The sequence below is a fragment of the Chelonia mydas genome, chromosome 10 (genome assembly GCF_015237465.2).
Source record: "Chelonia mydas isolate rCheMyd1 chromosome 10, rCheMyd1.pri.v2, whole genome shotgun sequence".
Taxonomy (NCBI): domain Eukaryota; kingdom Metazoa; phylum Chordata; order Testudines; family Cheloniidae; genus Chelonia; species Chelonia mydas.
In genome coordinates this window covers 46377479-46404743 of record NC_051250.2, presented here as the reverse complement: position 1 = coordinate 46404743, position 27265 = coordinate 46377479, and the positions used below count along the sequence as shown (strand labels likewise).

The window sequence follows — 27265 nt, the reverse complement described above, 5'->3', positions numbered from 1 at the left end:
GTCAGGTTGCTAGCACTGGTGCTTTGTACTTAGTGGTGGAGATGAGAGGTGGGCAAGCTCTAAAGCAACAGTGGGGGAAACAGTGGTTACTTAATATTGCAAAAATATTTCAGCAGAATCCCTCCTTGTCTCCTAACAACCCTTCTCTGCCTGCTCCCAATGCACTGTCATAGACACAATTTCCTCTTACTCTAGTCTAAGGACACTTGTTCGTTTTAGGTCCAGGGTTTGGGGGGGTGGGTGTTGGTGTTTACAGGACATTATATACATCGAAATGGGGTATGGTTTAAAAAACTGGTTTTTTCAAAGATTAACAATGTAGATAGGTTGCCAGGCTGGCATCTAACATATTTAAATATATAAAGTTTGGGTCTTTGAATATGTCAGTCCATTTAAAATCTTAAAGGGACACAACCAAGGCAAAATGAGAATATTTTACTTGCTGCTGTTACAAATAACACCTCCATTCACTGCAATTGCAAGAGATTATATGGAGATTCCCCTCCTTTCCAGTTTACAGTGTGCATGTGCCAGCCCTCTGTCTAGTCAGTTTCACTCACGCCCCCTTGTCAGTTATTCCCCAACCCCGCAAACATTGGTGCAGATTACATAAACTGTCCCATTGACTCCAACGCCTGAGTAAAGGGGCCCACGTGCAACACTGGGCCCTTAGGTCCTGATCCTGCAAGCTGTCCCGTCCCATGCCGGATTCAGGGGTTGTGACTGCTGCGGGGGAGGGGGCTGCCAGCCAGCTGTGAGATTTCAGGCCCCCTCCAGAGGCTGCTCTCCTGTCCCCTTGCAGTCACCGCCGCTGCCGCTGGGAGCAGGGCAGAGGGCTCCCAGGCGGCCCGTCTCTGTTCTGTGCTGTCAGGGCCCTTTAAGAGAAGCAGGAAGCGAGCTGCCCGGTTCTGCCTGCCCCTCCCTGGGAGGGGAGCCGAGTGCGGAGGGGGGCTCTGTGCTCCAGGAGGGGCTGGGGCCCTGCCTCCGGGGGCTGTGCATGGGGCAGGCGGGATGGCGGGGGCTGGCTGGGCACCGCCACGCCTGGATGAGTTCATCCTGACCGAGAGGCTGGGCAGTGGCACCTATGCTACTGTTTACAAAGCCTACAGGAAGGTAATGGGGCTGCTGGGCACAGCCAGAGGGGGATGGGCTGGGAGATGGGCAAAGGGGGGGGTCTTGGGGGTGGAGAGAGGAAGAGCACGAGTGGGAGCTTGCTTTAAACAGCCCCTCTCAGAGCCCGTGTCTCCCAAGGGAGCCGCTCTGGCTCTGCCCTGGGGGCCTGGCTCTGAGCAGACCTCTCTCCCCAGGCCCTGCCAGCTGGTCTGCCGGTACAAACCCATTCCCGGGCACGGAGCTGGAGCACTTTCAGCCTGGCAGGGAGAGCAGGGCTGCTCCTTCAGTCCCTGACTCTTCTGGGTGACCGTGGGCAAGCCCTCGCCCCGTGCCTCAGCTTCCCCATTTGTGAAAAGCGGATGGCGATCTGCTCCCGGGGAGGCTGTGTGTCGTATCTTTCTTGCCTGTGAGAGCTTCTGGGGAAGGGGCTATAGAGGGACAGAGCGTTGTGGATAATGGTTCCCCTTAAAGGAATGCCTGCCTGGCGTGATTTGCACTTGTATTACCCTATGGGGAGGTGTTTCCATTGTGCTGCCCCCTACTGTCGTTTCCGTGGGGTCAGGGGCTCTCCTTCCCCATGAGGGTTCCTGGTCAAGAGCCCCATCATGCCCCATTCTTGGAGGCTGTATTTCTAAACCAGGCAGTGCCTTGATTCCTGCCTCTTCTCCATCCCCCCTGTACCCCCGCCCCCTCCAAGCACTGCATCTTCCGTAATTGCAGAGGGGCGGCTGAGCCGGGGCTCCTCTGGGTTATGCCAGTGCCATATGGTATGATTGACTTGGGAGGTATGGACGATTGATGTGGGATTGAATCGCTTAGGTACTACCTGGCCCCATCACCCACAGTACCTGCGCACCTCACGCTCGCTAATGTATTTATTCTCACACACCCCTGTGGGGTCGGGCGGTGCTATTATCCCTATTGCTCAGATGGGGACATTGAGGCTCAGAGACGCTAAGGTTATGTCTACTGCATGCTAAGCCCAGGCTCTGCCTCTGAGCCCAAGCCCTGCTTCCTTCCACACACAAATCCGTCTGACTCGAGTCAGCAAGCACTCCAGATCCGGGTCCAACACCCTGCTGGAGGGGGCAGGGGGTGTCAGAGCCCAAGTCCCATTGGGACTTGGGTCCATGCCCTGTCCTTCTGCAGTGTGGGCCCAGCTCAAGCCGCAGACCTGAGTCAGAAGGGCTGCGTGGTGCAGCATGGCGGATGTGGTAGCACTGCTGTGAGACCCGGGTCCGGCAGTTGTAAACGCAGGCTCACAGTGCAGTGTGGACAGTCAAGCGTGGGCTTGAAAACAAGGCGTCCACAAGCCCGTGTCCCATAGGCGCTGACTCCGCAAGTGCTCCGGGGCTGGAGCACCCACGGGGAAAAATTAGTGGGTGCTCAGCACCCACCGGCAGCCAAGCTCCGCTCCCTGTCCCCCCACCTCACCTAACCTCCGCCTCCTCCCCTGAGCATGCTGTGTCCCCGCTTCTCCCCCTAGCTCCCAGCGCTTGCTGCCGCGAAACAAGCTTCGGGAGGGAGCGAGGAGGAGTGGGAACATGGCGCGCTCAGGGGAGGAGGCGGGGCCGGGGTGAGGATTCAGGGAAGGAGTCCAATAGGGGCAGAGTTGGGGTGGGGACTTTGGGGAATGGGGGTGGGGCAAGGGCGGGAGGCAGTGGGGCAGGGGTGGAGTCAGGGCGGGGCTGGGGGCAGAGGTGGGTCGAGCACCCACCGGCGCCAGAAGAAGTTGGCGCTTATGCCGTGTCCTACAGATCCAGGTTTACAATGTGGTGTAGACAGACCCTCAATGACCTGCCCAAGGTCATGCAGGAAGCCTGCATGGTTTCCATTCCCTTTCCAGAAGAACGCCCGGGAAGTGGTGGCCATCAAGTGCGTGAACAAGAAGAGCCTGAACCGGGCATCGGTGGAGAACTTGCTGACAGAGATCGAGATCCTGAAGACCATCCGCCACCCACACATCGTGGAGCTGAAGGACTTCCAGGTGAAGAGCAGCAGTGCCAGCGCTGACTGGGGCTTCGTAGAAGATGCGGGGGTTGCTGTGGGCTGGCTAGTGGGTCTCTCCAGCTTCTTGAGGACTCGGAGGGCTAGCTTGGGGGCTTAATGGGGGGATGTGTGACTGAAGCATGGGCGCCGACTCTGCAGGTGCTCTGGGGCTGAGAAAAAAAACAGTGGGTGCTCAGCACCCACCGGCAGCCCCGCGGATCAGCTCTTTCCCCTCCCTTCCAGGGAGAGGAGCGAGGGCAGGGGGAGGGGACGGAATGGGGTGGGGCAGGAAGGGGCAGGGTGGGGGCAGGAAGAAGCAGGGTGGGAGCTTGGGGGAAGGGGTGGAGTGGGGGTGGGGCCTGGGGTGGAGTGGGGGGTCTAGCACCCCCCAGGAACTGGGGAAGTCAGTGCCTCGGGACTGAAGAGTTGGAGCAAGGGGCCTCCTGAGCCAACAGCCCTGCCAATTCCATGGACAGGTTGGCGGGAGGCACCTGGGCAATGCTTGTGGTTGGGCCACATACACAAGCCCAGTGCAACCCCACTGGCTTCCCAGGGGTGTAAGTGTGGATGAAGCCAGGCCCCCTGCCTGCAGCCCAGAAGAAGCAGGAGTCAGCCAGGCTAATGCCTGGTATTCCCACCTTGGAGTTACGGGTTGGCTTTCCCCGCTCCCCATCCCTGTTGTCACATTTGGATACAAGATAACCCAGCACCTGTCAGCGTGATGGATTCTGTGTGTGTCTTGCAGTGGGACAGTGACAACATTTACCTCATCATGGAGTTCTGCGCTGGGGGGGATCTGTCCCATTTCATCCGGACGCGGAAGATACTCCCAGAGAAGGTGGCGCGGCTCTTTCTGCAGCAGCTGGGTGAGGGGACCCCATCCCTCCCCTCCAACCAGCCCTTGGTTGCAGATCATAGAATCATAGACTATCAGGGTTGGAAGGGACCTCAGGAGGTCATTTAGTCCAACCCGCTGCTCAAAGAAGGACCAACCCCCAATTTTTGCTCCAGGTCCCAAACGGCCCCCTCAAGGATTGAACTCACAATCCTGGGTTTAGCAGGCCAATGCTCCCTCGTCCTTGGGGGGTAATTGCATGATATTTTCACCGCTTCCCAGGTGCAGCAGCTCTGCTCTTGTGACAAATGCCCTGGGGTCCCTAATGCAATGGGGAAGCAGGGGGCATTTGGATCAGGGTGGGGAGGGAAAGCAGGGTAGGAAGGAACGGGAGTGACTGGTCGGGTGGAGTCGTTGAAGGAAGTGGAATCTTGGAGGTGGGGGGAGGGCCGCAGAGTGGGGTGGAGATGATGTTCTGCTGTCCCTCCTATCTCACACTGGATCTGTTGGTCCTACCAGCGTGTGCCCTGAAGTTCCTTCACGACAGGAATATCTCCCACCTGGACCTGAAGCCTCAGAACATTCTCCTCAGCTCCGTGGAAAATCCTCATCTCAAGCTGGCAGGTCAGCGTGTGGGCAGGGGCTGGGTGGGACAGGAGTCTGCGGAGGGGCGGCTGGGTTTGTGTCACAGTCTCAGGCCTCGCTCCCTGGAATTGCAGGCAGGAGCGGGGAAAAGGGAGATGCCTCGGGTCACTCCTCCAGCTGATGAGTGGCCTTGACAAGCTTTGTAGCCTGGCGCCCTTTTAGGTGATGGCTATAACGGGGAGCTTGGAGGGTGGGTGTGGGTGGATTTAAGGGGAAGGGAGGTCTCTGGATCCCCATGGGGAATGGGCCTGAGTCCTCAACTTCCCACTCCAGTAAAGTGAAAACCCCTCTGTGGGTTCTGCGTCCACTCTCCACCGAGCACAGGTGGCAGCGTGCTGGCTTCCTCACGTGACGTCCCCCGCCCACGTGCTGAGGGGAGTTCAGTCTCTGGCTTCCATTCGGCCCTTGGATTCTTTGCCAGCAAGGCGCCCGGTGGCTACTGTCCTGCGTAGCTGGACTCAGACCTGCCAGCTCGTTCCACCCAGGCCATTGGGCGGTAATAACTTTGAGCCACTCTGGACCTGGGCTGGATTTGAACTGGGCAAAAGGCTCCCTATCCCATTACCAGTCCCCTGAGCCATCCATCCTGCCCCTAGTGAGCTTGTTCTAATGTGGCCTGTTGCGTCTCCTTGGCCGTACCCCTCTCTATTCTTTCTACTCTCCGCAGATTTTGGCTTTGCGCAGTACATGTCTCCGTGGGACGAGAAGCATATGCTCAGGGGATCCCCGCTCTACATGGCCCCCGAGATGGTGTGCCACCGGCAGTATGATGCCCGTGTGGACCTGTGGTCCGTGGGGGTCATTCTTTATGGTGGGTCTCCCTGCCTCTGGGCTGGTGGGTGAAGGGGTCAGTCTCTGTTTGCATAAGTGAGATTCTTCAGTCTTTGCCTTCTAGCTGCCTATATGTTACAGCAGGACTGCTGGAGCCATGGATCTACTAGTGTTGCCATTACGTACCTGGTACCGAGTGCTGGGCAAACCCCAGGAGATCTGAAGTTTCAGTCTGGATAATCTCCCCAAAGTCTGGATCTCTTGGGTCAGAGTTGAAAATCTCACTGAAACAGACGTCTAGTACTTGATCTGGGGTCTTCCCACTCTCTGTGTAGTTGTTTCTGTGCTGTGTGTTTGTTGCACAAACACCGATGAATTTTGCCCCTAGGAGATAGGGAAGTGCTATTACTTTCGTACTACAGATGGAGAACTGAGATGCAGAGAGACAAAGGCCCAGATCCTCAAAGGTTTTCATTGATTTCAATGGGAGTTAGTAGAGCCCTGCAAATCTGCAGATCTCTGCTTTATATCCACGTACCATGTTTGTGGAGCGCGGATTGGATGTGGATATATATTTTGTATCCATGCAGGGTTCTAGAAGTTAAGAACCTGAATACCTTTGAAGATCTAGGCCTAAATAACTTGCCCACGTCACACAGGAGGGAGTCTGAGGTAGAACCAAGAACTAAACTGGGTCTCTTGAGACCCAGTCCAGTGCCTGAGCCATAAAACCGCCCTTAATCCCAAGGTCGTTGTGAGATCTCCTGCAATTTTTACCACCAGAAACAGTCTTTGGGATCTTCAGAACTTACAGTGATTTCCCCCTCTCCCCACCTCCCTTCATCAGATGACCCCAAGTCTGAGCTGCATTTGCTCTGTCTCTCTGAATAAGGCAGCACCCACTCCCCTCATTCTGTACCGAAAGGACTAACCCCCAGTGTTTCTTTCCACCTTCCCAGAGGCGCTGTTCGGGAGGCCGCCTTTTTTCTCCAAATCATTTGCCGAGCTGGAGGAGAAAATCCGCAGCAACCGGGTGATCGAGGTAATCTTGGGCCAGCCAGGGTGTCTCGGGGGCAGGTGATGTCTGAACTTGTATAGGTAGAACTGGCAAACAGGAAGCGCTCTCATCCAGCACACTGCAGCAGTGACTATTCTAATGTATCTGACTCAATCAGGGCAGGCGAAGGCAACTCTGCTTTCACCGAGGAGCCTGCGTGGGCAGCAGGAGTGTGTGTCCACCCAGGGGCGTAGACAATCTGTGCTGATCTGGATTTGCTCCGTAGCTTGCTGCTCCGTGGAGCGCTGTGTGGCTCTAGAGACCTGGGCCTGCATTCCAGTCCTGAGACTAGAACTTCCTGAGAGAGAGGACTTCAGGGTGGGAGGAGGGGGCAGGTGAAGGAGAAGAGCAAACAAGTCACATAAGTCCAGTGTCTATTGTTCCCCCTGGAAGGGGGAAATAATAGACACTGGATGGAGAGGAAGATGAGGAAAGTCCCAGACACATGGGAAAACCACAGAAATAATTGATCCAGGGAGGGCAGTGGCTGGAAAGGGACATTGTTGAGTCAAATTTGGTCCAAAGTGTAGATTTTGTGTTACCCCCCCACATCTGAAAACTTTCTACCAAACCTAAGAGCCGTAGAAATATTTCTATTAAGTTTAAAAAAAAAAAATCATTCAAGGGGAAAGAGGATTTTAAAAACCAGCAGTCATTCCTTGGGGAGTCTGCAAGGCCAGCTGCATGGTGCCCAAAAGTGAAACTGACTAGGAACAAAAATGAAAGGGACTCCACGCAAAAGTGGAAGGGACTTGTCTCCTTGCATTGGCTGAGCAGAGGGAAAGGTCGAAGGCAGCACTAGGGCAAGTGAGAAGCGTCAAAATCCTCTGAATAATCTTGGGTGTAATCCAAATAAGGCAATTGGAACAAACTGCAATTTTTTGGCTTGAAAACGTCCAGTTTCACCAGCCCCCGAAGTTCAGAAATTACCAGTCAAGACCCTGAGAAACTGTGAGATTGGCTTGAAGATTAAGAGATTTTTAACAATAATAAATGCTGTGTTCTTTTTGTTTCTCCCCTGGCTTTGGTGACTTGAAGGGATTGGGTTTTCAAGCTTTTTTTCCCCCACTATCAAAGAGCTGGATTTTTTTTAAATCAAATGAAAGCTGAGATTCTTACATAATCGTCCAGCTTCAGGTGCTGGGGCTTTACGAAAACACTAAATATTGTGAAAGTTGGCAAAGCTGAGTGTCCCTTTCAGAGAGACAAGGCCTGTTGTCTCAGTCAGACCGTGCTGTGTTCACCTCTGTCTTGGAGTTGGAGCAAGCTGCATGCCCCAGCCCTGCCTTCCCTGTCATTGCTGCTCAAAGTGATCACCTGTTTAAAAACCAGACTAACTCCCAGCCTCAGCCTGTGACCCTGATGGGTAAAAAGACATGACTGGCTCTGCTGGAGGGCAACCAAAGGGCTTTCTCAGAGACAACAGATCTGTTACAGGCAGAGCAGAGTCCCACGGGGGCGGTAAATGGATCCCACCAACGTTGGATGTGGTTGTGGTCATGGTAAGCAGCCACGTCCGCATGGAGACGATATCGTCTCACCTTCCTACAGCCCCCGTCCTCCGAAGGGATGACAAAGCGCTTGGCTGGCCTTCTAGGCAGGAATCGCATCACTGCAGTGCAGACTCCAGCTGCGTTCCACTCCAGAGCTGTCTTCACGGCTCGTGGCAGCACTACCTGAGAGCCCCTCTTTAATGAGGGGATGATGATGATTTTGCTGCTAGACCGCCTGCCCCACCTGTTGTGCCTCTGCCATCCGCTGGCAGGCCTGTAATCAGTGGAAGGCGAGAACATGCCTCAGACAGGAGGTGGTGGGTGAGCGAGGCCTGGCAGGGGGGCAGGCTGGCCCCACAGCAGGTGAATTCTGCGTGGACTCCCCTGGAACCAGGCAAACTTGAGGTTAAGCAGCATCACACCTGTGTGACTAAAAGCCCAGAGATGGGGTGTAGCCCAAAAGGGTCTCCTTGGCCCCAGGCTGGCAGGGGCTGACAGCCTGCTGAGCCCCGGGGTTGCGGGGAAGGAGCGCACTTTATCACCGCTTCAATTGTTGATGGCTGCAGAGGCCCTGCCCGGAGCAAGGGGAGTGCCATCCATAGGCCTGGGCTTTGGGGATCCAGTGTCTGCATCGGGCACCACTGCAAGGCTGTCATACCCCGTTCTTTGCCCTGCCTCTGATGATAGAGACACTGGTAACCTTGGAGAGCCATGTCCAGGTGTGAGAAGTGATCAGTGGAAGGGGCAGGGGAGGAGTGGCTGGGAGATCTCCTAGGGGGCCTCCTGTCCCCATTGGGCCCCCGTACAAGGGCAGTCATATCTGCAGGGGTGACGCTGGCTCCTTCAAGCTGGCCAGGCCTCAGCCATTCAAAGTCGCCGTGTGCAGCTGCCTGTTGTATCTCTCTGTCCCCCAGCTGCCCTGCCGGCCCCGGCTTTCCCAGGGGTGCCGGGATCTCCTGCAGCGCCTCCTGGAGAGGGACCCGCTGCAGCGCATCTCTTTCGAGGAGTTCTTCACCCATCCCTTCGTGGACATGGAGCACATGCCCAGCGCAGAGAGCCTGTGCAAAGCGGTGAGTCTGACTGACGCCGAGAGATCACTCGGGGGCACGGCTCTGAGGGGAGCTCCCATTGGATTTGCCAGGCACTGACCCGGGGCACCGCTGTGAGAGGAGGTCACAGTGCAGTAGGCCTGGTGTATACCAGATCTGAGCCTGATCGCTCTGCTGGTGCAATACAGATCCTAGCCTTGCCCGCCTCTCTAACCCCCTCCCCTGCCCTCTTCTCTGTGCCAGACCGCGCTGGTAGTGGAAGCTGTAAAGAAGGATGAGCAGGGAGACCCCTCAGCCGCCCTCTCTCTCTACTGCAAGGCCCTGGAGTTTTTTGTCCCTGCCCTGCACTGTGAGTGACTAACCCTGTTTCTCCCGCATCTGCCTCTTGTTCCTCGTGGCTGGTGGGAATGGTACCAGGCCCCGCGGGGACGCTGCCCACAGCAGTCGCTGGCGACAAGGGCTCGCCTGTTGCATGATATCACCAGTTCAAGTAGCTTCGCTGTAAAGTGATCCCCCACCTGAATCCCTTCTCCTCAAGGGCCTTTATCATCGCCCCGCTCTGCTCTGGCTGGAACCGGCCCACCAGTCTGGGAATGGTCTCTCAGGGGAAGAGTGGGGATTTGAGGATTGCTGACACTCTTATTTGGGGGTTGGGAGGAAGCTGGAAGCAGATGGGGCTAATTAGTGTGGGGTCTCTCACACACACACCCCATTCACCCCAGGCCTGGAAACCACCTTAAGTAAAGGAGCTCCGTGCGGGCCAGAAAAGGCCAAGGTGTTGGCTGGACTCCCTGACCCCCCAAGTGTTCTGCATGGGGTGAGGTGAGGTGGGGGGGGTTCATGTTCTGAGGGTCATTAGACCTAGAGGAGACTCTAACACCCTGGGCTAGGGGTTGGAGTTGTCAGTGTGAACTCATCCCCCATCTTATCTTCCGCAGATGAAACTGATGCTCGCAGGAAAGAAGCGATCAGGTCAAAGGTCAGTGACCGACCATGCTAGAGCAAGGTTGGTCCAGCGGTTAGGGTGCTAACCGGAGACTTGAGAGACCAGGGTTTAAGTCCCTGTTCAGCCAGACTCTGTGTGACCTTGGGCAAGTCACTTAGCCTCTCTTTGCCTCAGTTTCCCCCGCTGCACAGTGGGGATAACAGCGCTGCCCTACCTCCCAGGTGGGTGTGAGGATAAATACACCAAAGACTGTGAGATGCTCAGATACTGCAGTGATGAGGGCTGTATTATTTCCTTAGCTACATAGATCTTTCCAGGTTAGATGGGTGAGGCTGGCAGGGGAGGCAGGTAGATGGGAGCTCAGGCTGGAGAAGGTTGGGAACTGCCATGAAGGTGAGAGGGAGCATCCGGGGAGGGTGGGCTGGGTTGGGAGTTGTGTGAGGGTGAGAAGGGAGGGTTGGCCAACAGTGCAGGACCCACTGTTCTATCTGTGGGTACATCTGGCGCCTCATGTGGGATCCTGGGTATGGGGGTCTCTTGCTGCCTCCATTCTCCTCCACACACCCCTCCTGTGAGTGCCAGCTATGGGTGCTGTGCCCTTGGAGCCAGCCTGGGGGGATAACATGCTAGGACACCTCTAAGGCTTGCCACTGCTTCTGCTTTCCTCAGGTGGGTCAGTACATCTCGCGAGCGGAGGAACTAAAGACGCTGGTGACGTCCAACAACAAGACCCTCCTGCAGCAGGGCAACCCCGCCAGGAACATCCTCAAAGGTAACGCCCTGGACGGGCAAAACCTCCCTTCCACCCCCAGGGATGGGCCCACGACAGCTTGTCTGTGCAGCTTGTCTGTGCGGCGAATCCCATCGAGGCTGTACCATGTGACCAGAGTGCAGGGGGTGGGGCTTAAAAGGGGGAGAGAATGCTGACTCCACTTGGGAGGGCGGGGCTTGCAGGGGTGCTGGTAGCAGGTAGAGACGGCTGCTCCGTTCCCCCTCGCAGTAGTGAATCTTAGTTTCCCTCCCCGAGCGGGGTATTCTCTCTGCCTGGGCTGCTCTGAGGCCTCACCCTTTCTTGGACCATCTCGTTACAGAGATGTCCAGGGACAAACCCCGCCTGTGTGCCGCGCTGGAGGTGGCGTCTGCAGCCATGGCTAAGGTGAGTCCCGGGGTTAAGGGACAGGGATTGTTGCTTTGGCTCATTGCTGTCCCTCCTTAGCCACCTGATATGCTGGCAGCGGAGGAGGCTAGAGACAGAGTGAAGACCCCTACACGGATAGGGGCAAAGCTAGGAACCATCCTGGGCAAGATCACTGCTTGGAAGGAATTAGTGGGCACTGGGATCCCAAATCAGTGAGGGCCATAAGTGTTTGAGTAATAATAATAATTTATGCAGCACTTTACAAAGCAACCCTATCGCTATCCCTGTTTTACAGATGGAGAAACTAAGGTTCAGGGTGGTGAAAGAAATCTCCCAAAGTAACCTAGTGAATAAGTGGCAGAGTCGGGAAAAGAACCCCAGAGTTCTAATGCCCGGTCCTCCAGCCAATAGGGAAAATTCCCTTCCTGTGACATCACCCACTACGTAGCTTCCTCTTGTAGGATTCGCAACAATGTCCAGCCAAAAGGCAACCTCCCTTCCATGTATTCCATGCCTTGGGAAACCTGACCAGCTTTGCCAGCCACAAACTGCTGGCTTGCCTGCAGTCCCTCTTTAAGCCCGTTGTTTTGCTGCAGCTATTCTTTCACATCACACCTAGTGTAAGCTACACTTTAAAAGGCATCCACTTGTCCCTCCCCCAGAATTGCTGGTTGGTTATATGGCAGGTGGGGGAATCAGTTGCCACTCAACAGACCTTACGCTGCACCCTTAACGCAGCAACACTTCTGCGCTGACCTCAGAGAGCCCATTGCAAAATATCAACCCAGCTAAATTTGGGAGAGGGGCAGAAACAGAAGTGCAGAGGCCAGGTTTGTTCCTCTGCTTCCATGGCAGATGCACGCCAGGGGGCGGCCATCTGAGCCTGTCTGAACGTAACCTTGCAGCACAGACTGATTTGTGTCTTATTTTGCTGGACTGGAGAGAGAACGAAAGCTGAGACCACCGAGTTAATTATTCTACCCCAGAGCTCCCATTGGATGGGAGATGTAGTAATACAGTAACTCCTCGCTTAACGTTGCACTTATGTTCCTGAAAAATGCGACTTTAAGCAAAACGATGTTAAGCGAATCCAATTTCCCCATAAGAATTAATGTAAATGGGGGGGGGGGGGGGTTAGGTTCCAGGGACATTATTTTTGCCAGACAAAAGACTATATTTTATTTTTATATAATACACACACACACACACACACACACACACACACACACTCTCTCTCTCTCTCTCTCTCTCTCTCTCTCTCTCTCTACATACATACATACATACATACATACACACACACACACACACACACACACACACACACACACACCCCGTATAAGTTTTAAACAATTTAATACCGTACACAGCAATGATGATTGTGAAGCTTGGTTGAGGTGGTGGAGTCAGAGGGTGGGATATTTCCCAGGGAATGCCTTACTGCTAAATGATGAACTAGCGCTCAGCTGAGCCCTCAAGGGTTAACACATTGTTGTAAATGTAGCCTCACACTCTACAAGGCAGCACAAATGGAGGGAGGAGACACAGCATGGCAGAGAGAGACACACACCGTGTGTGTGTGTGTGTGTGTGTGAGACACACACACACACACACACATTGCCACTTTAAGTATGCTGACTCCACTCTAAGTACACTGCCTTTTTAAGTAGATCAGCAAGTTGAGACAGCAGCTGCTGCCAGCAAGTTCCCTCCATCCTGTGTCCTGTCGTGTCCCGCCCTGCTCTGTGGAAATGGTACAGGAGTGGGAGGGGGACATCCTGACATTAGCACCCCTCCCACCTCCACACAGCAAGCAGGAGGCTCCCGGGAGCAGCTCCAAGGCAGAGGGCAGGAGCAGCAGAGGGCAGCAGCAGCACAAGGCAGTGCGGGGAGGGACAGCTGAACTGCCAGCAATTGGTAGCCTACGGGGCGGCCGCTGCACAGGGAACTTAGGGGAGCTGATGTGGGGGCTGCCAGTCCACCTTGGTTCCAAGCCCCCACCGCTAGCTCCAGCAGGCTGCTCTTCCGGCAAGCAGTGGACAAAGCAGGCGGCTGCCAAACAACATTATAAGGGAGTATTGCACAACTTTAAACAAGCATGTTCCCTAATTGATCAGCAACATAACAATGAAACAACGTTACCTGGGACAAGGTTAAGTGAGGAGTTACTGTACACTAGAACAGTGTGTGTGAAAGCAATGTCTCCCTCTAGTGGCTGCCCAAGCATCTGCGGCAGCCTCGTCCTTACTCACAGTTACAGAAGTTTTCCTTTAGCTTAACTAGCAGAGAGGTGGGCGTTTGATGCTGAAGATCCCAGGTCTGAACCCTGCTGAGACCTGCGGGCACCTGGCCACTGTGTTACGTAGTGTCGTGGTTCAGGGCTAGCTGCACGTTTGATCCCTCTCATTCTGGCTGAGTGCACCCAGTTCTGGCGTCAGGCCTCTTGCCCACCCCAGGGCTGGGGTGGAACCGCTGGAGCCTAGCTTCTCTAGACACCCCCATTTCGCAGACTGCGGTTCAATCTGCTTCCCCATAACTCTGTGTCTTCCCCCGGTGCCCCACGGGCTCAGTTTTTATCTGCTCCAAAGTTCTTTGTTTCAGTTTCCCATCTGGATTTCCCCCTCCCTTACCAGTCCAGGGACTGTTGAATTCAGCATGGTCAGAGGCAAACTTCAAAGGGACTGATAACTGCATTGTCCCTTTAAGTGTCAGGGAATGGAGGGCTATTAGACGTGTCTGTCTGCTTTCCTGCCTAGTGGGCAAACTAATGCCTGAATTAACCCTTTGTAATCATAAAACAGACAGACAGACTCATAATAGCCATGAAATATTACAGGCAACATCCTTTACACATGCTCACAGAAGCGAATGGCCTGTGCTCATATCTCTGTCTATTTGAGGATTTCTCTCTCCAGGACTCAGGAGATGTGCTGGGTGACCTTGGGCAAGCTACGGCACCGCCCTGTGCCTCAGTTTCCCCATCTGTGAAATGGAAATAATGATCCAGCCCTCCCTTTGTAAAGTGCTTTTAGGTCTACTGCTGAACAGTGCTAGATAAGAGCTTGGTACTGTCAGTGTATGCGCTTTCTCTGCTGCCTCTCCTCACTGATGTTATGCAGTGTCTGGGAGCTTGTCTGTAACCTCCTGGGGTCTCTGTTCCAGGAGGAAGAGGGCAAGGAGGACTCTGACACACTGGATCTCTACCAGCAGAGTCTGGGGGAGCTGCTGCTTATGTTAGCTGGTGAGTTACAGCCTGCAGTGGGATTCCAGCTGGCGCGGCTGGAATCTAGCTTAGCAACAGAGACCATGCATCCTGCTATTCTGTGCAGCGCTGGAGGCTAACGCTGCCTGCTCTCTCTCCAGCAGAACCTGTGGGCAGGAGACGGGAGCTGCTTCACTCGGAGGTATGAAATGGGGTTGTTCCCTTCACCTGCTCTCCCGGAGGAGCAGTCCAATGGGGATTTCGGTTACAGGCTCCCTTGGTTTTAGCGTTTGCCTCCATTCCTTCCTGCTAGGGCTGATGGGATGACCCACGGCTGATACTGAGAGCCCTTTGCCAGTGGCGAGATTTCTGCCAAGGGGAGTGGCAGAAGTTTCATTACTCCAGGCCAAGTTCTGGGTCAGCGACAATCCTGCTCTGACCCCCCTGGGGACGGGCTAGATCAGGGGTGGGTTTGCGGGGGAGCTCAGTGAATCACATCCCGGTAGGTGAAAAAGCAGCATTATCCTTGGCTCAGGAAGATCTAGCAGGAACCTGGGCAGGAGATGGAAGGAAGAACTCACATGGGGTTGCTGCCTCTCCTACCTGCTACGCAGTTCTAGAGCTGCCGCATAGGCCCCATCTTGCCTCCGCTTCTTGGAGCGGTGGAGAGGAGGAGGAACACCCCCACAGCCCAGCAGCAGCCCTCCGTCACCTTCCCTGGTTTCCGCCTGGCACCCAAAGCCCACAAACCTTGGCAGCTGCAAAGGACTGTGGGATATGGTGGGTCGCAGGACAATTTTTTTGTTGTTGTTTTTCAAATAAAAAGCACTGGTCTAGAGTGGATTATAACAGTACTTAGCACCTGTTGTAGAGCACGTTCCATCCCATTTCACGAATGGGGAAACTGAGGCAGGAGGAAATCACTTAGGTAGTCTGTAGCTGAGCTGGGAGCAGAACCCAGGCCCCAGGGGCCAGGCTTGTGCCCTAACCACTAGACAGCACTGCCTCCCTTGCACTAAACAAGCTCGATGAATCCAAATCAGCCTCCTTAACGCTGACGCTTCACCTCCCAGCTGCACTCCCATGGTGGTCCTTGCAGCTACTGGTAGAGTCTCCTGGATCCCAGCTGTCCTCCCTCCCCCCCCCCCCCCCAATTCCTCCCCAGGTGATCCTCCTGGCTGAGGAAGGTTGGTCCCAGCTCTCTCCTGAGGCTAACTATGTTGCCGTCTCCCAGGGAACCAAACCAGGCTCCCTGCCACTAAGCTGCCAAGCCAGCCTTTCCCAACCCCCTGAGCCAGCATCATTTAGCTGCTGGCTCACGCTCAGCTGTGACTCCTGGTCAGGGAGCGGGACGAGTGATTGTTTGTGTCTCGCCTGCAGATTCAGACTCTGATGGGCCGGGCTGAGTACCTGAAAGAGCAGATCAAGGTACAGCAGGGCTGGGGGTTGTGGGGGAGGATTCATGCGTGGGGTGGGGGCTGAGGTGTAAATGGATACTTGGGAACGTAAGAGAACGGCCTGGGTGGGATGGGGGGACGTTGGGGGCACTTGCCAGGTGTAGGAAGGTGGGGGCGGTATGTAGGGGTGTCTGGGGACTAGACAGCGACTGGCCCCTGGATGCAACATGTGACGAGAACCCCCCTCTGTGTTCCAGATGAGGGATGCGCAATTCATGGGCAAGGAGATGCTGTCGGAGTCTGTCCGGAGCTGTGAGTGCGATTGTGCCTTATACAACACCTGCCTGTGCCCCTCGCTGTTCCCTACTGCCAGTCCCCACTGCCAGCTCCCCTCTGCCTCCCATTAGCACTGTTCCCCCGCCCCCCCCCCCACCCCCGCCGCACCAGTCCCTACGCAGCTCTCAGCTCCAGGCCAGTTGCCCTCCCTTCTCCACCTGGCTGTGTCTCCTTCAGTCTGCCAGCTTCTCGCTGCTCTGTCTGGCCCGCTAACCCTGCCCGTGGGGTCTCCCCTCCCGTCCCATCCCTCCGTTCCGCCTCCCACCCCATGGAGCCTCTGTGGAGAATGTGCAGGGTCCAGGTGACTGTCCTCCGTTGCCATCTCCCTGGCTAAGCCCCTCTACCCCCCAAGGCTCCTGACCCCTCTGCTCAGAATTTGCTTTTGGCTCCCCGCAACCCACTGCCACCTTCTGGCTGTCTCACCAGCTCCCACCTGGGGCCTTGGCTGCACTTGCTCCTACTACAGACCCACACCCACCCGCCATCTTCACCTCTCTCCTGTCTCCCTTCTACTTCTAAATGGTTCCTTAAAGTCCTCCCACAACCCCTCCTGCCTCTCCAGCTACTACCCCCTCTCCTCCTCCTCGTCCCCTCCTCGAACCTGCTGCCTGCTCCTGCCCCCCTCCCAACTCTCTCCTGCATCCTCTGTAGTCCGGCTTCTGCCCCGACTGGCCCAGCTCTCACTGAGACAGCCAGTGACCTGCTCCTGGCCGGTTCTGTGGGCCTGTCCAGATGCTCCTTCAGTGTCTCTCTCTGTGGCCCCATGTCCTGCTGTCCATCAGTGTCCTGTCAGGCTCCATCCTTGGTCCCCTCCTGCTCCTGCCATGCTCCGTCCCTGGGCGACCCCATCTGCTCTCACGCCACCAATTGCCAACTCCTTGCTGACAACTTCCAGATATGCCTCTGCTTCCCCGTTCAGCCCTGCATCAGACACTCCAGTCGTCCCTGCTCTGGGTCCTATCCCCATGTGTGTTCATCCTGCCTGTTGCCTGTCTGATCACACCGCCCGCTACTCCCACCTGCTGCCTGGCCAGCTCCTCGGCTTAGATCTCCTTCGCCCCTTAGTGGCTCCACGCATCCTCTCGCACCACCCCCTAGGCCAGGAATAGCCTGGATCCGGCCTGGGCTCTTTGCAGCCTCCAGACACAGCTTCAGCGCTGCCCACCCCTCTCAGCCCCTCGCCCGATTCTCCCAGTTCCTACGTCACGGACAAAAATCCAAATGTCTTAATGCTGCTTAAGCCATTCCTCTCCCTTTATCTCCCTCGCCTGGCATGCGAGATGCACACGTAGCAGTCGGCACGTCCCCTGACGGTTCCCGTGCCCCTTCCGCCGTCTCCTTCCGGGCTGTTACATCTAATCTAGACTGTACGCCCTGTGGGGAAGAGACCAGTTTTCTGTACTTGGCTCTAAAATGCCACGCCTCCTTTTTGCGGCTTACAACCACCCCAGGCGGTGAAGAGTGGCCGGATTTAAGAGCAGGTGCCCGGCCAGCCCCACCCCTCCAGGCTCCTGACCCGCCGTGTCACTTTTCAAAATCCCATCCTGGGATCCTTACGTTGGAATCAGGAGAAGTGGCAATACCCAGAGCCAGGAATGGAGAAGAGGTTGAAGCCTAGGTGTCTCCCCCACTCTTGGCTGCCTGGGATCGGAGGTGGGGAAGGGGCTGTGGCTCTCCCCTCTGTTCAGTAGGGTAGGGCAAGTATCCCTATGCATGGGGATGGGGCTTAGGGAAGGTCTTGGTGCTTGTCCCCCTCTGAACTTGGAAGGGTTTGATGGGAAAGGGGGTGCGATCGTCCCCTCCCCGTTTGATTGGGGTAGAAGCAGGCCTTTGTGCCTTCTCTCTGCAGCTTGGGGGAATCCACAGGTAGCTGCTAATCCCCATCCTCTTTGTGCTTGGCTGGTTAATTGGAATAAGCTGCAGGGTGGGACCATTTCTCCGTCCCAGAGGCTGCTAGCTTCCCGTGGGGGCAGGAGGCTGCTGTGGGGATCCTTTTATTTCTTCTTGAACAGATCTGGAGCCATAAGGAGGGGCAGGGGTCTGTCTGTCCTGCGACCCTCTCCTACGCTTGACAGATCACAGGGGGATGCCCTCTCCCTTTGTCCTGTCAGCAGAGGGGATGGGCGGAGGGGGGCGGGCAGGTGTTCAGAGGGGCCCCCAGAGGCAGCCCTTAGAACTGAAATAGACATGAGGCGCTCGGCTCTGTGCCTCCATGGGAAGGGCCAGTTGGAAAGGATAATGCTCCAGAGAATGTGCTATAAGGAAGGGCCCCTTCCCGCACTGGCCACTGGGCATGGACCAGATCCAACAGGGCCAGGGCAGAAGCTAAGGGGCATGGATGGCTCAGTGCCTCTCCCTGCCCAGGTGACGTGTTGGGACTGGGATGGGGGGAGCAGGGGGCTGTCCCTACAAGTACCTCTGCACTGGTTGATCTGAGCCGTCGTCCAGATTTTTCAGCACTTGGGAGTCCAGCAAATCTGTGTGATCCACTGAGCTGGAAAACGAGAGCTTTGTTCTCCCTGCCGGGATGCAGCATAGAGAGCCAGGAGGGGACGTCCTCTCTCTGCTGCCGTTGGACTCGCTCTCCCCCCGGTTTACCCGTATCCCCTTCCCACAGATTCTCCTCCCCGCTCTGCACAGTCATGTGACCAGCAAACCTGGCGAACGCCCCACCCCCCCCGGCCCCGAGCTCTTTTCTCCCCTGCTGCACCCCAGGCTGCGGGGAAGAGGGGGGCTGTGGGCGTGTGACATGCGTGACAGCTTGGCACGGCAGAGGGAGAGCTCTGCTCCAGCCCCAGGAATAGTCCAGGAAGCCTGGCTGGGTGTCAAGAGGATTTAACCCTTTAATGTTTAGTTGGCTCTCGCCTCATGCTCCCAGGGTGGCATGCTGGGAGCCAGGCTCTGTGCAGATACTTGTCCGCACTCTTAAAATTATTTATATTTTTGATAGCAGTGAACTGAAATGTTTTAAATACCCCCCTCTCCCCACCCCAGGTCTAAGATCGCAGCTGGGGGACGAGTCACTTCTCTCCTCAGTTCTCTGCCGAGGCCTGAGCTCCTGGGCTGCTTCCCCCTGCTACGGTCTGTGGCCCTGCTCGCTCTTACATCGAAACAGGGATCCACGCTCCCTGGACTCCCATTGCTCGGCCAGCTCTCGGTGGCTTCATGATCTGAAAAATAGTCTCTATTCCTTATGGGTGTAAACCTTCACCATGTGAACTATGTGTAAACGGGTGTAGCGGTGTATGCCTGAGTCTTCAGGAAGCCTGAATCAATAGCTCTGAGAAGTGTGAATTGCTCCCATTCGATTCTGTGGGCATGTTGACTCTGAAACCTAATGTTGGCTTATGCGTCCATGTTGTTAACTATTACACCCCTGATCAAAGCAGCCGAGAGAGAGGGAAGGCCTGCACAGTCTGCTGCGAATGGCGTCTTCTTTCCGTGACCGGCGGGCAGCGCTTGGGAGGGTGCCACCCTTTATGTTCCCAGCCTGACCCCTGTAGGAGGAAGAAGGAAGTGCAAGCCCTAATGTGCTGTGACTCTCACACTCATGCTACTTGCTTTTTGTCCATTTTCCGGGCCCTGTCTGTGTCTGCCAGCCTGAGTCTCTGTATATTTTAATGACACAGGATGAATTCTTGGCCTCCTGTTTACAACAAATGATGTTGTCTCGCCAAAATGTCCCCTCCCAGCTACTGTGCAATGTGCTAGTGCTAGTTGGTTGCTGCCATCCACCCCAGAGGTGGCTGCATTTAATGGTAAATTGTACATACATGGTCTGTGAAGTGCTCTGGGCTCCTTGGCCACGGAAAGGCGCTATATAAATGACAGGACCCAGCTGTTGTCCCTGCAGTATGTGCAGTGAGGAAAGTGGCACCTTGCCCACCTGAACAGGGGCTTGACTCTCAGTAGAGGTCTCTTAGATGTCTGTTACGATCTGAAGACATGAGTGAAGGCCAGGATTTTCAGAGGGACTAGTGATATTTTGGTGGGTGTCAGACTTGCGACCCTTTTAAAGTGCTAAGCAGTTCTCCTCGGAAAATCTGATCCCTTTCAAGTGCATCGAGTCTGGCACCCAAAACCACTGGTGACTTTGGAGATGCTCAAGTGACAGTGTTTGTGGCTCCCATGTGTTTGCACCCACAATTATTTGCACCTGCAAAATGGGAGGCTGGGCTTCCAAATGGGGTTGTAGCCTTCCTGTGCCCCCCCGCCCTGGACCCCCGGCTCTCAATCACCATGTGACCAGGCCATTGATCAGCACCTAGAACATAACACTGAATGGAGGGAAGTGCGTCCCCCCCTTCTGTCTCTTTCTCCTTCCATCTCTCCTTACTCACATGCTGATGGAGGAAGGAGGTCAGGGGCTAATGGAGCTTGCGAGCAAAGTAGCTTTTCGGCTGCAGGCCCCTGTACCGCCAGCTCTCCTCATACGGGAGCAGATGGGGAGTGGGGATTTGATTTAGACATTATAAGGTTAGGATGGGTAGGAAATGAAGGGCTCAGCTCATCACATTTGACATAAAAATGCTTCCTGGAGGCCTGGAGGGGGCATTTTATGATGATGATGATTATTTTAATCCTACATCTTCCCCGCAATAAGCTCTTGAGTGGCGTAGAATGGGGTAGCCATGGGATTCCGGCATTAGCGCTCTGCAGTGGGCATGGTGCCATAAACCAAGCTCCTCTTGCAACAGCTGTGGGGATAGTCCTGTGTGTCAGGCATAGTGACTCCAAGTGACCGTCCACCTTTCTGTCTGGGGTAATCCGTGCACAAGAGCTCTCTGCTCCCTGGGTGCATCTGCTTAGCAAACTCAGGACGGTGCCGCTTGGCATCTGGTAAAATGATGCTGTATTATAGGAGTATCTTCTACTGCCCGGTCTCCTCAGTATGGATGGATCTGCGTATCTTACATGCAGTGTGGAGGGTTAAAAGCAGAGAACCAGGGAGCCACAGGGTTGGTAAGAAGATATGAAGTCTTTTTCCCTGTCCCCTTGATCACGAAAGCTCAATATCACTTGACCTTCAGCCCAGTGGTGAAGTGACCAAAAGCATTTTCCACCTGATGGGTAGCTGGTTTCATATCCTGAAGTAAACTGGTTCCAGTCCTGTTCTTAACAGATAGGTCTCCATATGACAGGAGCCTACCTTCGCTGTTGGCTCCAGCTGCCTCGTTGGCAGCCTTAATAAGAATCAAATGGTTTAAGAAACCTGAATGATCCAGTCGCTCCTACAGGAATCCCTTTGAACGGGATGTTGGAAGCTTGCACCATATGTGATGTACCTGTTCTGTAGATAAACAGAGGACTTCAGGGCTGGTGTTCTGTTTCCTTTCACCACCCTTAAAAATTCACTTCCTACAGGAGCACTGTCGGCTTGAAATCTTGTCTGTTTTTTTTTTTTTAAAGTGACTTAGTGGTTTCAGGTCCTGCCCCTAGTTCCCATGGCCAGATTTTGTGATTGGTTAGTAATCACACAGCCCAATTTAAGTTGTTGGTTTTTTCCCCTTCCTTTGCTGTGTGAGACCCACATAAACAGAGGAATCTGTCTGATGAAACAGGGTGAAAAGTGAAATTGACTATTCACAATATGCAAAGCGAAGACAAAAACAGAATGATATTTCTCTCTTATAAGAAGTAGTCTTGGAAGGGTTCGATTTTATTGGTAAATGTTGCAATGCATCGATTTTACCGTACACACACACAAACCAAAAAATATTTCCATCTATAATAATCAAAATGTACAGATAGGCAAAGTAAATAAAAAATGCTGCTTTGAGCAATTGTTAGTTTGACTCCAGGATATTTACTTTGTATATTTGAATGTGATGTTGACAATTTGTGTTTTCACAGTTCTAAATTGTTAACTTTTTGAATCTCAACATTTCCCGTCCTTCAGTAATTACTGTCTCTCCCCACTCCCCCCTGTCATTTCCCAAAACTTGGACAATTTAAATTGATAAAAGTTTAAAAAAAAAAAAAAAGCTGAAAACCTGTAATTTTGTGCGAGAACATTTTAAAATAGATAAAAATCTTTAAAAATCCTTTAAAATAAACATATGTCAACATTATCAAAAAATAAAATCGAATTCCACCAAGCCTCATTATACTGTAGATGTCATTCCAAAACGTTACTTACAATTGCAAGTAAACCAATTTCCAACGGAAGTGATGTTTTTTAAAGTTGATGTCCTTTTTAAAAAAAAAAAAAAAAAAAAAAAGGAACAGCGCTGTTGACCTGATCTAAAGCCCAGTGAGATCAGTGGAAAAGCCCCATAGGATTTGGATTTAACCCAGCTCTTGTGGGTCGATCTTCCCGAGTTTCCTGGGATTGTTCCCATTGAGGGGGCGTGGCAATCCAAACCCAACTCACTGCATTTACATCCTGCCCCATTTCAAGATCCTAAGGGCCTGATCCAGTGGCCACTTAAGCACAGGAGTCTTTGCTCTGGCTTCAGCAGGTGTTGTTGGATCAGACACAGATTTCCTCGGGCGGCAGGGAGAGCAAATGGCAGAAGCCGGGCTGTCAGAGAGCAACAAGCCAGCTATCTCTGCAGAGATCTGCTTGCTATGGGGCTGCAGCTTCCTTTGTCACAAATCCCCCTGGGGCCCAGAGTGGAGTTGCAGGCATGCAGCAGGAGTTAAGGTGGCTATTGGCCAGGCTGTGAGCATGTCATTGAGGGCAGCTGTGACCCTGGCCATGCTCTCCCTTCTGCCCTAGAAAATCTGGGGTCTGATCCAACACCTGCTGAAGCCAGAGCATGACCAGGCCCTCAGGATTCTGAAATGAGGTGAACGGGGCCGGGATGGAAATTAGCTGCGTCTTTATGGAAAGCGGTGAATTGTGTTGCACAAGCAATAACCTTTGAGCTCCTGATGGCCTTGCAGAACAGTCGCTCTTCCTGTCGGTTTAGCAGCCTGCACCGTTCAATGCTGGATGAAAAAACACCAAAGTTTGTTCGTTCCAAAGGCCCTTAATCAGTGGGCCCTTTCAGGTCAGACTCAGCACCAGCGTGGCTTGCGCTTGGATGCTGTTAAACCTTGTGGTGGGGATGGCTTTCCCTGGCCCTTATCTCCCACTGCCTTCCTGACTGTGAACCCCTATCCCTACAGAATGAAAAGGAGGAGAAGGATGCAGCATGTCACTCTGTCCAGTTTCCTGCATCCTGGTTCCTGCTCCCTTCCCCACATTAGCAGGGAGCACAGCTTGGCTTAAGAGTAGCTCTGAGAATCGTTCTTCCTGAAGGAGCTGGGCTGGAGGTTACGTTTTAAAGGCAACGGCTCCTGATTGCAGACAGAACTTTCCATGATCAGCAAGGCTGGGAAATAATATAGAAAAGCCCTGACGTTGTGTGGTTATATTGGTTTTAAAACCTTGCTTGCCTGTGTTTTCTGGTGCCTTGCTAAAAATCCAGATCCGTACAACCTGTAGAAAGTTTTGAGTTCTGTAATTCAGAGGAGCACTGTCTGTACAATGTCTAGCACAGTGGGGCCCCGATCCTGGTTGGTCTGTACGCAGTACCATAATAAGCATGATCAATAATTGTCCTGGAGTCCCGCAGGCCAGGAATGAACAAATATTCAGTCTGATGTCTCAACCATGTAATTTATTATTTTGTTGTTGCATGGTAGCAGATCATGGCCCCAGTGTGACACCCCAGTGCCTGCACTGAAGAGTTCACAAGCTAAGGAAATAATCTTCCATTTCCCTCCCCCCCACCCCACTTTGTTTCCTGTGTCACAGCCTGTACTCTGCAGTAACATCCAGGTGAGCATGGACCCCCGGGGGATCAGTACAGCACCCAAGGCAACAGATACCGTCTGACCTCCTCGCCATCAGCCTCCTCATCTGACTTCCCAGCCAGGAATCATGTGCGTGCATCACGGTTTGTGTACGTGTATTAACAGACACTTGGCTGGTTTCTATACACGCTGTCACACTAGTTCCAGAACATGAGTTTATCTAGAGGGTTTCACTTATATGCACTGTCTGGTGATTTTACACATGTATATACGCAGTATATATGTACAAATCATTGTAAAAAATGGGTTTGTCCTATGTTAAACAAAGAGAGAATTAAAGACCTTTTAGTATTTAATGTCAAGGAACAACCTTAGCTCCATTACTGACCCCTGCCTGGGTAGCTAGGGGATAATGACAAGATTTAGAGCTTAAAGGGTTGATCATACAAACAGGGCATTTGTGTGGTGTTGCTGTAGACTACTGGCCTTTAGGGACCCCGTGAGGGACGTGATAACAGAAGTCAGGGGGCTTTAGCGGTACCTTCCTTAAGGATTTGCTCCCTGCGGCTGCTCCTTCCACACTCACTGCCTCTCCGCAACAGAGTCGTGGATAGAGGGGCTGGGAAGGGTCTGAGGGGGATCTGAGGAAAGGGTCTAAGTCCCATCCCCCTGGCTGCAGGATGGTATGAATGTATTTCTGCCTAATCCCCAGTTGCACGCTTCGATCCCTCCAATCAGGGGCTCCGTGACTGCGGCAGACGGCCTATTCCACCCTCGCATCTCCTTCACTGTTTAAAAAGCGGGATAAATATTGTTTTCTTCATTTTAACTCCTGCAGATTCCTTCTCCCCCCCCCCCCCCCATAAACTCTCCATCATCCCCTGCACCGTGTGCTCATCTTTCCTTTGGGCCATACATGTTCCTTTCTCCTCACAAATCCTCGTCTAGGACACCTTTTTAACAAAATCCTGTCTCCTGATTGGCCGGTGATGTACAGCCAGCACTTGGCTCCCTGTCCACAACCTGAGGGAAGAGAAAGGAAGGAGCTGGCCCCACGGGGCTGAGCACCTCTGGTGAGAATCCTGGTATCTTTCCTGAAATCAGCGAGAGCTGAGAACACTCAGCACCTTGCAGGATCAGGACCCTCGGGATCTATGGAAGAAAAGCACTTAGAAGGCCCTGATCCAAATCAGTGGATCAGGCCCATAGTCTTAGTATTATCTACTGTGCACCTTTAATCCCGGTAAAAGCCACACCAGAGCATCTCCCAGTGACTGGAATCTATTTGGTGGAGCTTTTACCAATTGTATTTTAGTTATTCAGGGCTCTATTTTTTTAAATTGAACCCTAAGCTGACTGTTAAACAGACCCGTCAGTAGTAGCTTGTTTTTAAGACTGACGGGACTGGAAATCCAGCCAGCCGCTTAGAAAACACTCACTGGTATGGGAAGGCCAAACAACAGCTAAAACTGCAGTTTGCTCCTGAGGGCTGGGGACAGATCCATGAGCTGGATGTTTAGGTGAGCCGTGGCGCTCTGAGTGGAGGCTGATGTGCCATGCCGTATCGAGCACTGACACGCGCAGCACTCCAGGTCGGTCGTGGCTAGAGCTAGGTGAAGAAACTTTTATTTTTTCCAGTTAAAAATGCAGATTTGGCAACACTGAATTGTTTCACGAATTCATGGTGATTCTGTTGAATTGTTTTGGTCTATTTTTAAAAAAAAAAAGGGGGGGGGGAGATGGGCTTGAAACTGCTTTGAGTTCCAATCTGTCTCTGAATTTTATTATAACGTGATCAAAATCAAAACATCATGTTTTGATTTTGTCAAAACAAAATTTCATTTGCCCCAAAACCATTTTTGTTGTTGACCTTCCAGACTTGCCAGTGAACCAAAAAAATCGATTTGCCCAGCTCTAGTGCTGACTCGAGTACTGCAGATGTGCCTTCGTCAATGGATCAGTCAGCTCCCTGCTCCTACATCAAAGATCTCAATCAGTCTAGTCGCTCCGTTTTGGAGCAGAATTTCACTGTGTGCATCGTGTGTCCTCCCCAGTCTCTTTCTGTAATACTGTGTCCCTAACAAGCATTCTCTCAGTCTGTAGCAACACTGTCCTGAAATGGCTGGGGAGAGATTAAGCAAGCTACGGGACCAGAACGGTTCATGCCAACCCTAAGAGCATTGGTCCTACAGCTGTGTACTGTATTGTCTGAAGCCAAATATGCCAGCTTGAATTTAGCCTGACTAATTTTCCTGCCCTTTATTTCTGTAGATCCTGGACTATCCCAGACAAGGGGAGTCATTTGCTATGGGGCAAAAGGGGCAGTTACCCCTCCCAGACCTTGATTTGCCCCTCCGCCCTGACTTTTCATAGGTATATATGCTCCATTTCTCCTCTCCCCCCCCCCTCCCCCCACCAACTTTGCAGGACATAATAAAATCACATATAATGTTATATATGCTGACAACTTTCCCCCGCTCCTGCACTCCCCTGAAACGCTGCAGGCCCCTGGGCCAAACTCATCCCACTGGAGCTCATGACAAAATTCTGATTGGGATGAGGATTTGGCCTTATTCCCATGCCCCTATCCCTGGGTGCTGAATTGCTAACCGCCAATTCCCCCTAGCACTGGGTTTATTGGGTCTTGCTGTTTGGAGCTGCTTTGAGCCACAATCCTGACTGATCCTTTCCTCCCTGTGACAGTCTTTACTTATAGACATCACTTAACCCTGAAACCCCCAGCATTAGTTGGAACTGAACTGACCCTTACCTCATCTCTTATTTTTGGTTATGATTTTTCTTTCTGTCCTGCTTGTAGAAGGTTGGGCTGACGAGTGAGCTCCTCAGAGCCACGGGCAGCTCCTCCGGCTCTGGCCACTGTTGGTTTGAAACGTACGGGAGGGAACGGTAAATGGCAGTAGTAGCTTGGCAGGAGGCAGCGCTCTGGGAACGGGCCCAGCACCGCTCGGAGCTTTTCTCAAAGTCTGCTGCGTTTAAAGAAAATGTAATTGATTGGTGGCTTTATTAAATAATTTTCCAAACACTCTAGTCCCTAGTTCCTTTCTTCAGGGCCCAGCTCAGACACAGAACCATCATTTATTCAGCTGGATACAGACCAGATATTGCACTTTGTAGGGGATGAGCGTTTCTGTTCACACAGGGTCTGATTAATGAACCTTGCAACCCCTGTTCTCAATACTGACCCAGCCCAAGGGAATAGCAAACCCACCCGCCCACATTTGCTGTCAGCCACCAAGAATGACTTTACTGCGGGAACCCCTTAAACAAAAGCCAGGCTTGGGCACCTGCAATTATTCTGTGCCTTGCATAATGACAGGTTTCAGAGTAGCAGCCGTGTTAGTCTGTATCCGCAAAAAGAAAAGGAGTACTAGTGGCACCTTAGAGACTAACCAATTTATTTGAGCATAAGCTTTCGTGAGCTACAGCTCACTGAATGCATCCGATGAAGTGAGCTGTAGCTCACGAAAGCTTATGCTCAAATAAATTGGTTCGTCTCTAAGGGTGCCACAAGTCCTCCTTTTCTTTTTGCAGTT

General features: G+C 53.2%; 1 protein-coding gene across 8 annotated transcripts; it reads left to right on the top strand.

Annotated features, from left to right (window-relative positions):
- Positions 1–701: 701 nt before the first annotated feature.
- ULK3 (unc-51 like kinase 3) lies at positions 702–26752 on the top strand. 8 transcript variants are annotated; one of them, XM_037910553.2, is made up of 17 exons: positions 884–1113; positions 1308–1504; positions 2920–3100; positions 3848–3968; positions 4457–4561; positions 5250–5393; positions 6313–6395; positions 8818–8973; positions 9196–9301; positions 9891–9931; positions 10568–10670; positions 10990–11054; positions 14196–14274; positions 14400–14437; positions 15616–15663; positions 15890–15944; positions 23713–26752. In XM_037910553.2, exons 1-17 carry the CDS (start codon positions 1012–1014, stop codon positions 23727–23729), a joined length of 1641 nt encoding a protein of 546 aa, XP_037766481.1. In that variant the 5' UTR covers positions 884–1011; the 3' UTR covers positions 23730–26752. The 8 variants fall into 8 exon arrangements, 7 of the variants coding, with proteins under 7 accessions (XP_037766482.1, XP_043380125.1, XP_037766481.1 ...); XM_037910552.2 differs by having other exon boundaries at positions 886–1113; positions 14397–14437; XM_037910554.2 differs by lacking the exon at positions 1308–1504 and having other exon boundaries at positions 702–1113; positions 2960–3100; positions 14397–14437.
- Positions 26753–27265: the final 513 nt, after the last annotated feature.

Bases quoted from the DNA above. Each gene is read 5' to 3' on its own strand.
- ULK3 (XM_037910552.2), top strand. From the start codon at position 1,012: ATGGCGGGGGCTGGCTGGGCACCGCCACGCCTGGATGAGTTCATCCTG. The intron at 3,101-3,847 runs GTGAAGAGCAGC...TGTGTCTTGCAG, and splicing joins TGGAGCTGAAGGACTTCCAG to TGGGACAGTGACAACATTTA. The intron at 3,969-4,456 runs GTGAGGGGACCC...TGGTCCTACCAG, and splicing joins GCTCTTTCTGCAGCAGCTGG to CGTGTGCCCTGAAGTTCCTT.